Raw genomic sequence first — 10,584 nt, 5'->3', positions numbered from 1 at the left:
GGACTGAATTCAAATGAGAACATGGAGGGGAGAAACCCACAGGAAGGGTTTGAAAAGATTGAAGGAAAAGAATAACGTGTTTTTCTGACCACTCCCTATGGTCCAGTTTGTTAAATCAGTCTCAGTGCTATGTACAAGGGTCACATCTCTATCTCCCACGCGTGCTGTAGACAAAGCCTTGTATTTAGTGAATAAGGTACTGTTTATAGCTTTACAGAATAGTGCAGTAATTGAGGCTTTTTCCTTATGATCCAGCAACTAGATATATATATATATATTAAGGAAATAAGTTGGAACCACTGTACAAGCACAGATAACAGGAAGCTGCGATTCTGTGACTGACAGGCAAAGATGCCAGATGATCTAAGGTCCAAACTAGAAGGGGTATTTGTCTGCCACACTCAACCCTACGACCTCGGGCCCATAACTGTCCCTGAGGTAGAGGACAGGAATATTCGTTCACTGATGAGGCATGCAACTGCTAGATGTAGTCAGGAGAGTGAGAAACAGGGCTTGCTTTTCCTTCTCTGGGCACAAAGAGCAAGTATAATTGAACTACAGACCCAGCGATTTTCTCAATGAAGGGCATAGGGACCTACAACTGTTGGTTAAGGCTCGGCTTAACCAGGAGACAGAGCATCACCTCAAGCCAGCTAGTGGAAAATGAATGGGCCATGGATGATCCCAAGTAAAGACACAAACTGGAACTCTTAAAAAAAAAAAAAAAAAAAAAAAAAAATATATATATATATATATATATATATATATATATATATATATATATATATATATATATGAAACACAAACTGGAAGAAAAAATGGTTCAAATTCTTCATGGAGAATACTTTTTATTTATTTATATTTTTCTTGCATACTCTAAAACGCACAGTGTGGGTTTCATTTCTTCAAAAACACTTGTGGGACTGGTCAGTGTATTGGAGATCTTCGGAAACATTGCCTTAGGTTTCAGCTAAGCGAGTCACAGAGATTGGTCATGTACTACTACAAAATTACAGGATATCTAGTCGTTATTGTCCAACAGTTACTAGAAAAGCACTGAGAACACCCGACGTACAGCCAGACGGGGAAGAAGAGCAGAGGTTACTGAAGCAGGATTTCCATATACACGACTCTATGTACAATGTCAGAATTCTTTTCCAGACAGTACATGTAGGTTTAAATCATTATGTTAAGGGCACTCTAATATAAATGCAAGTCTCACTAATTTTCAGCTTTTTTCTTTGGCTCACAAATGCACGAAAATACCATAAACAGTATTCAGAACTTACTTCATGAATATATAAATAAGATACATTACAAATGGGAAGAAAATACAAGATGCCTCTTGAACATGGTATATATTCAAATATAAATAAGCAAATATTTCGCTGACATACAATTAAATCATTATATGTGCTCCCTCCCCTGCCCAAAGACAACAACGGTGATATACACGGTCTACACAAATTAATCTCTAGAAACACAGCAACAGCACAATTGTGGCAGGCTCTGCTACTATTTCCCCTGGGGGGACTACCGGGGAGGGCGTGACACTTGTCATCTTTCTGACATTCATCAGAACAGCTCTGGCAGGGAGGTAGGCTCCCACCTGCAGCTTTTCCTCAGGTCCCCAAGACACAGCAGCGGGGGCGCCATCTGTCCTGCAGTTAGCTTCTTCATAACTTCGGGAGGTGAGGCTAGTTCTCTAGGGGATGGGAGACATGCTGTGGTCTGGGGCTAAACCACACTCACTATACATACATATACATAGAGAGGTATATATAACTGTACATATATACTCGGTTCCTAATGCGCAGGTTTTTTTAAAGGACATTATTTCTTGCTAGCGCTAACAAACAAGCTTACGTGAGGTTGTGACAAATATTGTTGAAGTGATTATCATTTCCTTCAGTGAAATGGCCCGGGTGTGCCAGCTACTGAAGGGTGCCGCAGGGGAAGGAACATAGCGGAGGTCTCGGGTTCAGCAAAGGGGGATTACAGGTCCTGGCCCAGCCTTTCTATTTCCTCAATGAGGAAGTCGATGTCAGACTGGGTGGCAGCTGGGTTGGAGATGACCATCCTGAAGAAGTTGGCTTTGTCCCCCTGAGGCTGGTAGCCAACCATGGTTGTCCCTGATTCCATCATCAGGGCTTTGATCTTGGGAGCCACCTTGTGATGGAGAAGATAAAGCCACACTCAGCACCAATGGTGACAACCCCTTTTTTTTTTTTTTTTAAACAGATCAACTTGGTTTACTTTTTGCTATTTGTCTACAACAACAAAAGCACTTTTAGAACCAAGTATCTTTCACAGCTAAGATTTAGAAATTAGAAAGCACTGGGCAATTGAATCTTGAAAGCCAGTCTTGGAACAATGATAATAAAATGAAAAAAAGAAATAAAGACTACAAGTTATAGTTGTGTGTGGCCCAGAGTACAGGACACTCACACAGACTGAGTTTATCAAATATCTATTCGGTGGATGCATGCCTAACCTGTTACATAAATATGTCAACAACTCGGAATGGATAAAACTTGATGTAGGAATCAACAGAGAAGATGAGTCAGCATTCAAGCAGGCTTGGACTTTAGTAAAATGCCAGACACAGGGGAATGTGGGATGTTCCAAGGAAGATGTTCATCATTCACCTGCTGTGCATAGAGCCTCTGCAATGAAATATGCCATTTCAAGGTGGGACTCCATCTTTGAGAGGTTCCTATCGTATCTGAACTGCAGCAAGGGGGCAATGCAGACCCCAGAAGTACATATCAAGATATAGCACCCCGTTCCCCAGGAGCCCACAGTGAGGCTTTGCTTTTTTTCCCCTTCCCCTTTGAGAGGCACAGCAGCAGGAGGATGGCCTGACCAACGAGGCAAACATTGTGGTGGTTGTGGGGGTGGGGGGGAGAGGGGGGTTGGGGATGGAGTGGATGAGACCGGAAACGCATCCTTACCCTGTGCAGTTTTTCTCGACGCTCAGGGCTATCTGGAACCCCTCGGAGGCTTTGTGGAATGTACCAGAAACAGACGTTTGTGTGCTCAGGCTGCAGACATTTCAAGAGACAATCAAGCAAACAAAATTAAAATGATTAGAACTTGACCAAAAGCCAGAAGCAGTTATGGAGAAAAAAAAAAAAAAAAAAAAAAAAAAAAAAAAAAACCAAACATTTTTTTCCCCCTCAGTCGAAAAGAAAGAGGTCTGAATACCTCCAAAGCAAAGGGGAGCATAAATAGACCAGGCAGGAAACAGCTTATCCAGTCTCCCCAACCAACTTTCTAGATTCCCCAAACCTACTGCCTTTGTACCCTGAAACGCTAAAAACAATGGCATTTGAGTAATTCAGAAAAGGGCATTACTTTGACATTTGTGCGGAGGGAAAGCTGCTCAGTTCACTTTATTGATTCGGTGTGCGTTTGCTGGTGACAGAGGTCTGCAGTTTTCTCCTTCAATGTCACCAGCACTGTGCCTGCTTCTAGGTGGCTGGAGACATCAGTTCTCATTTCAACCTTCTACTAGAAAGTGTACCTGCACGTAAAGGAAAGTCCCACAGACGAGGTGCAGACACACCACATGTTGACTGTGAGTGCTTGGGACTCTGGTGATCTTTGGTGACTCTCGCGTGTCATCTTGAGAAGTGTAAATAGACACATGATAGCTGTAGGTGGTGCTAGGCTACAGTGGGTTATGAACAGGCTTTCTTTTTACCAGGACTGGCAATGATTCCATATTGCTTTATTCAAATGTGAACTCGACCGGGGCAGACACAGTATTTGTTTTGGCTAATAATATATAACCAGTGTCTGGCACATGGCTGGCACTCAGGAAACATGGGGCTGACAGGTACTTTACTGTGTATAATAAGGGAACTGTGTGAACCTAGGCAGAGGCAGTTTATCTGGCTCTCTTCATAATGAATCCATGGGCAGCAAACCCTCATTTAGAGCCAGTCTTGGAAGAGGAGGATACCCCTGACCTCTAAGCTTCTTTGGCCTGGGAGATACTTATCATGGATAGAGTCCAACTCAAGACAGAGCTCAGAACAATGAAGGGTTAGGACTTGCCATAGGAAGCCCTGTAGGTGTGAAGGGCTGGTTGACAGACACATTCTTCAGGGCTCAGCACCTCTAACTGTGCATTGTCACTTTATATGGGGTTGTATGACTGAGTGTGGGGGATTGCAAAGACTTTTGATGCTAGAATGACCAAAATTCAACTCTAAATTAAAGAATCTGGGCTTGCCGGCAATGCCCAGCGAGTTGCTTCATGTCACCTCACTACAGACTTGAGCATACAGCATTCATACCTGTACTGCACATGCCATGTAGTGCCACACAGTGTCAAGAGGGACATTGTGAAACAGCTTCCCTCAGAATCCAGCCTGCTGCATGCTATGAACAGCAGTGTTTGCTCTGTACAGATAAAGTGTTCTGTGCCTCTAGAAAATGGCTCAATTACAGAAAACAAAGACTTTTAATATTTTCCTATTGACATTCTGCCATTTTTGTACTATATATACTATATATTAATGCAAAGCAGCATCCTGTGCATTGGAGATTGTAAAATCAAAATCTCATTCAACTCTGAAAAACTGTTAAGGATCCTCTACATCTTGCAATGTCACACAGCCAGCCAAAATTTAATTCTTCATGTAAAAACAAAGAGCACCCGTCTCATTAGTATGAAAATTCACTTTAGTCTTTAGTACATAGCAAAACTGTCTACCAGAGAACTGATTTAAAATAATTATCATTACTACTCATCCTTAATATGCCTATTTTTTGTATCTATATAAACCTGGAGTTGTGTAAAGATATCTTGGGTGAAAGGGGCCTTTCATGGGGAAAGTTTAAGTCCTGTTTTGGATGAGATAATGAGATGTCAATCATCCAAGCTTCTGGAACTCCCCTCCTGGTTTTTCTGGGAGCACCATGTCTAGTCCATGAGAACAACCTACCTCACCATCGAAAACCATCTCAAATTCTTCTCTGGTTTTAATCTTGGCATAGAGGTACTCAGCCAGCTCCAGGCATCTGTTGATCTGATTTTCAAATCCCACAGTACCCTGTTTCAAAGAAGAGAACTGTGTTTGTTGATATCAAGTGGCATTTCCCTGTGAAGGTCATTGGGAAGGCTATGCTGTCCTTGTTTATGGGTCAAATAAGGAAGTGTAGTCTTGGAGACAGTTAGGAAGAACCAGCTAATGAAATCTGTGCAGCTTCCTCAAAGCCCTGCGTGCAAGAAAATGCTTTCTCTTCTGAAGACCTTTGTTCGGTCTCTTGGAAGTTGTTCTCAGCAGCGTTAGCTTCCTTCAAGTTAGTCGCAAGCTTTTGCTTTTGGATAGTGCCATTCAACGTGTCGTATCTGGACTGAGACCAGACTACAAACTATAGCAGGTCCAGGATGGAATGAGTAGAGAAGATTAAGAGCTTAAAAAATAATTTATTTATATCCCCCCACCCCTGGCATGAGTGTCCTTGTGTGTGCCTATGTGTGAAGGTCAGATGACAGCTCGTGGGAATCAGGGCTTCTTTTCACCATGTCATTCCTGGGGCTCAAACACTTGGTGGCAAGCACCCCTACCTGCTGAGTCATCTCCTGGTTCCAGCAAAAAACTTTGAAACAAGTACACATACCCATTGATGGTAATAGCAAGTAACAACTCCAGCTTTGTGTTTTACATTTCATTTCTTAACAGCTTCATATTGGTCCATGACAGGTCAAAGGAACTATCAACTGGTTCTTCATCATAAATACTTTGAAAGACACTATAGACTGCATCCTCCCCAGCCATATATCCTGGCCACAGCTGTCCCCAGTCCTCACAGGCAATCCACTTTTCACAGAACAGTGTTGTTCACTTCCAGCGACAGGCCATTATGCAGGTGTGGAAGCCACGAGTCTCAGTGCATGCCCATGCACTAATAAGCCCCAAGACTACACTAGCTCTAACTATTGACAAACTGGTGAGCGAGAGTTTCAGAACCCAGCGTGGCTGATTGGCAGAGCAGCATGCAGACTGCTGAGTGGGTTGGTATTAGTGAGGACAGACGCATGAGGCTGGCCTGTAGATGGTGATGAGCCTGGGCAGAATCCAGAGCTGGCAAGGCAGGAGGCTCTCTAAGTAGTGGCACTGGGGACTCTCCCTTGCAAAGGAATTCCACCCCAGGATCTTCCCTCCACAAGCCAGGGGCTGAACCTCTGGGGACAGTTCAAGAGGCCACTGTTAGACAAAATGAAGCTGTAATTATGGAGACAGACCATGTGGTCATGTGCAGAATGATAGGGCTCTTTCTCTTATAGTGCGGAAGGCATTTATATGCTCAAAATGCCTGCAATTACTTTGTGGGAGAAATCAAATGCAGACTCCACATTAAGGCAAGATGACTTAACAAGGAAGAAAACTAATCACCTGACAGTTTTTCCTATAGAAGAAATAAATATCTGACTAGATATTGCTTGAGAACCTTACTGTTTGGAGGGAAAGCTAATCCAAATCTGTACTATGGAAATTATTAAAACTAGCAAACAGAAGCTAAATAGAAACAACAGATGTGATGCAAGACTGTGAGATCCAAATCGTCTTTATCCAGGCTGCATGAAAATGCTTTGGAAACAGCCACATGATAATCTCCCTTCCTCATATTTTTTAGCTTTATCATAGATTCAGAAATGCAACCCAAGGGGGTGATGACTGCAAGCACAGTGTACTTCAGTCCAGCAGCATGAGTCCCCAGAATCAACTGTCAAGTTCTAATCCCAGCGGCACCATACACACAGAGTTCCACAAACACATGCACAGAAAGTACCACACACACACACAGCCTCATACACACATATACATATAGAGCACCACACACACAGCACCACATACACCCATCTACACAGGCACCACACACACAATGCACACAGAGTATGCAGTTTCTAGAGTTAAAGTGTAAGTAATGGGCTAGCCATTATTTAAATTGAACTTTAAACTGTAGTATATGTACATATACATACATATGTATTTCTGTGTATATGCATATATATTCCTTGATGAGGTACCTCATAAAGGAATCCTGGATTCCTTTCAGACTAACACAGTAGTCTTATATCTTTTTCTATATCTGCACTAAATAATTTTAGAATTCTTAAGAATTATTGTGGAGGACAGGCAAGATGGCTCAGTGGGTAAAGGTGCTTGCCACCAAGCCTTATAGTCTGAGTTTATCGGGAACCCACGTGGTGCAAGGAGAGAACCAACTTCTGCCAAGTGTCCTTCTAACCTCCACCTGCACACACACACACACACACACACACACACACACACACACACACACACACTCATAAACACACACACACTCACACACTCACACACACACTCATAAACACACACACACTCACACACACACACACTCATAAACACACATACACAAAATAGATTCAAATAATTTCTTTTAAATTTTAAAAAGAACTGTTATGGAACTTCTTATCTTGATGACATTTTTTGTAATAAGAGAATTGTAAGAATGAGAAATTTCCATGGTGTCTCAAACTAAGGAGAATGGGCTGGAGAAGACAGGATTGGCACAGGGAGGAAGTTACTCCATTCACAAAGAAAATACAGTTAACCCAGTTATCTGGATACAGTTAACTCATACAGTGAATTATCTGTGATACATGGCTGCCTGTCCTTCACTAAGACGTCTGTGCTAGCCACAGTTCTCTGTTTCCTGGATGTCTGCCTTCATACCTTTGCTTTCCACATCAGCCAGAACTTGAAGATGTCCACATGACGGCCACACTGAATCGCCTTGTCCCCGGTATCGTAGGAGACATCATACTGCTTGTCTGGCTGGAAGAGGTAGCCTGCACACATCTGGTTACATCCTTGGAGTATACCCTGTCACAGAAATTAAGACACAAGCAACTGCATTCACCAGTCAGAGATGTGGGTGCAAGGATGGATTTGGGGACACATGTCTTTTCTTCTGAGGCTTTTCATGGGTTCAAATGTCCTTTAACGCCACTCTTGGAAACCCCCCTGCCTGTCTGCCTTCAGCCCTGCCTTGCCTTCTGTGGCTCCTGTTAGAAAATGTTCTCTTGTGTTGGGTGTTTACACGGGCCTCACTGTCCTCTGAGGGACACGTGGAAATGTGAGTGGGTGCTCTGAGGTTTGTCAGATTCAAAGAGGGATTACTTTGTCACTCTTTGGGCAGAGCTGGAGTACAAACTTCAGAAGGTGGGAAAGCTAGTGCTGTGAAGAACTTCTGTCCCCCAGATGCTACACCCCAAACTCTTCCAATGTATGCAAGACCTTCTGTGAAGTTAAGGTAAGTAGAGGAGAGCCTGTGTGAGTTCTGACTGTCACAAGGGACAGGCTGGACTGGGTACCTCTCCTGCAGCAGGCTTGTGAAGTATCAGTGCACTGGGTGTAGGGGAGGAAGAAAATCTGTCTCCAACTCATTTACAGAAGCTTTGTAAAAGATTACATGGGGCTAGAGAGATGGCTCAGAGGTTAAGAGCACTGGCTGCTCTTCCAGAGGACCTGAGTTCAATTCCCAGCACCCACATGGTGGCTCACAACAAACTATAATGAGATCTGGTGCCCTCTTCTGGCCTATAGACATACATACAGGCAGAACATTGTATACATAATAAGTAAGTTAATTAATAAAAAAAGATTACATTTATTTTGCCTGTGTGCACACACATGTGTGTGAGTATGTGTCTGCACACACATGTGTACATGTGGCATACATGTGGAGATCAGAAGACACTTGAGGGAATTAGTTTTCTCCTTCCATCATGTGGATCCCAGAGATAGAACTCAGAGCCTCACACTTGTCAGCAAACACCTTTACTCAGTGAGTTCTCTTGTTGGCCTCACAGAAGCCTCTGGCTAACAGTCCCGGTGCTCTTAGTCAGTATTTGTGTTTTTTTCTCCATTTTATTTTTTTCAGCTATTGAGACTACAACTATCCACTAAGAAATCACAGTCTGTTCCAGTGAGCATGGTTTGTTCTCATTGACTGGGTGGCTCAGCAATCCCTCTCAGGTCTGTGCAGACATGAAGAAATACTCAAAGAATTTCACTAAAGGGTCTGTCACCAACAGGGTCCCAAGCACCCAAAGACAAAGGGCAGCCAACAGCAAGAGCAGAGAGGGAAACAGAGGTTGCTGGGAGGGCAGGCGAGGACAGTCTCCAAGTTCACAATGGGACTACCGACCGACCGTCCCTTTCTCAAGCACTGGGATGTGCGTGCTGCTGGCACATCTCTGGAGGAAGTACAAACCTTTTCCTTGACCAGAATAGCTGAACACTGTAGCAACACGCCCATCATCTTGTGAGGGTTCCAGGTGACTGAATTGGCCCTGGAAGACACATGGGAACCTCTGAGAAGATTGAAGAAAGGGAGAGAAGAGCCTGTCGTCCTGAGGAACACCCCACCCACCACCACTGAAGTCACAGATGCTTTCCTTGCCCCATCTCCTAAATGGACCCTCAACAAGAAACGCATGCTTGCAGGTGGTCTCTCAAGGTGTTGCACTGCTGAATGCTATCAACTGCCATCAACAACAGCTGCCTCTTACTTGTTATGTGTCCCACTGTTCCCAGAGCTCTAGGTGTCTATGACTGGATATGTGGCCAAGGACTCAGGCTTTGCAGGTGTGCTGTGCAAATCTGAATCCTAGTCCTGACATGTCCTATCTGTGTATGTTACATAACACATTTGTGCTTTAGAGTTTATATCTTTCTCACCAGAATGGAATAAAAGATCAAACAAGTTCATAAAATACGTAATGCTCATCACATGGCCTGGTACATGTAATTCTCACAGTAACACCACGATGCCGATATTCCGGTTACTTCTAGTTGACATAGAGAACCTGCTGCGCAGACAGGTTAACCACATTATCAAGTCACACAGCTGGGAGGTGCTGGGTCCAAGGTCCAAGTCCAGGATTCTCTTGATAGGGCCAACACTCACAATTTATACATTAGACTGCCTCCTTCTAGGCGACAGCCTTGGACTTCTTCCTGCTTTATTGTTTTGGTTTAAAGAAGGGCTAGTGATGAGGACCCACCTGCTGATGGCACACCTAAGTGCAACGATCAGCTGTACCGCCGGAGACTTGCACCAGCTCATAGCGGTGATTAAGTGAGACATGGGCATGGTTTTTGCCAGTCTGGGCTGCAATGCTCACTTAGCAAGCATGGTCTCCTAGCAACTGCATCACTCTGTCAGACACAATTAGATGACTAAGGAGCACACTGGCTAGGGCATTACAGAAACAACTGAGTGTAATGTATAATGATTCAAACTTGGGAAATTTGCTTCAGTGGGTTACAGACCCTTTTCTGATATCCTTAGCCACGCTGGACTCTGCATTTTAATACCTGAGAAAGGTGTTTCTTCTGATATAACAACTGCCTTGGAATTATACTGTCTGTGCACTCCCAGCACTAAGCCCTTGCTGTGGGTTTTTAGCCTCTTCCTTAGGTCCTTCATGGTGTGTGATGGTGTGTGATGGTGTGTGTGTGTGTGTGTGTGTGTGTGTGTGTGTGTGTGTGTGTGTTCTGAGTTTCAAGAAGGGGGCAG

The 10,584-nt window shown here is 43.7% G+C and overlaps 1 protein-coding gene across 1 annotated transcript in view; it reads right to left on the bottom strand.

Moving 5' to 3' along the window:
• Positions 1-831: 831 nt before the first annotated feature.
• Positions 832-10,584, bottom strand: part of Gad1 (glutamate decarboxylase 1) — a 38,124-nt gene continuing 28,371 nt past the window's right edge. Inside the window, exons 13-17 of the mRNA XM_036183263.1 lie at positions 9,277-9,355; positions 7,734-7,883; positions 4,956-5,063; positions 2,955-3,044; positions 832-2,169 (exon numbers count right to left, since the gene is read on the bottom strand). Coding sequence (XP_036039156.1) covers positions 1,996-2,169; positions 2,955-3,044; positions 4,956-5,063; positions 7,734-7,883; positions 9,277-9,355 — 601 coding nt within the window. The 3' untranslated portion in view covers positions 832-1,995. The remainder of the gene's footprint in view (positions 2,170-2,954; positions 3,045-4,955; positions 5,064-7,733; positions 7,884-9,276; positions 9,356-10,584) is intronic.

The sequence above is a fragment of the Onychomys torridus genome, chromosome 4, assembly GCF_903995425.1.
Source record: "Onychomys torridus chromosome 4, mOncTor1.1, whole genome shotgun sequence".
Lineage (NCBI taxonomy): Eukaryota > Metazoa > Chordata > Mammalia > Rodentia > Cricetidae > Onychomys > Onychomys torridus.
This window is presented reverse-complemented; position numbering and strand designations above follow the sequence as displayed.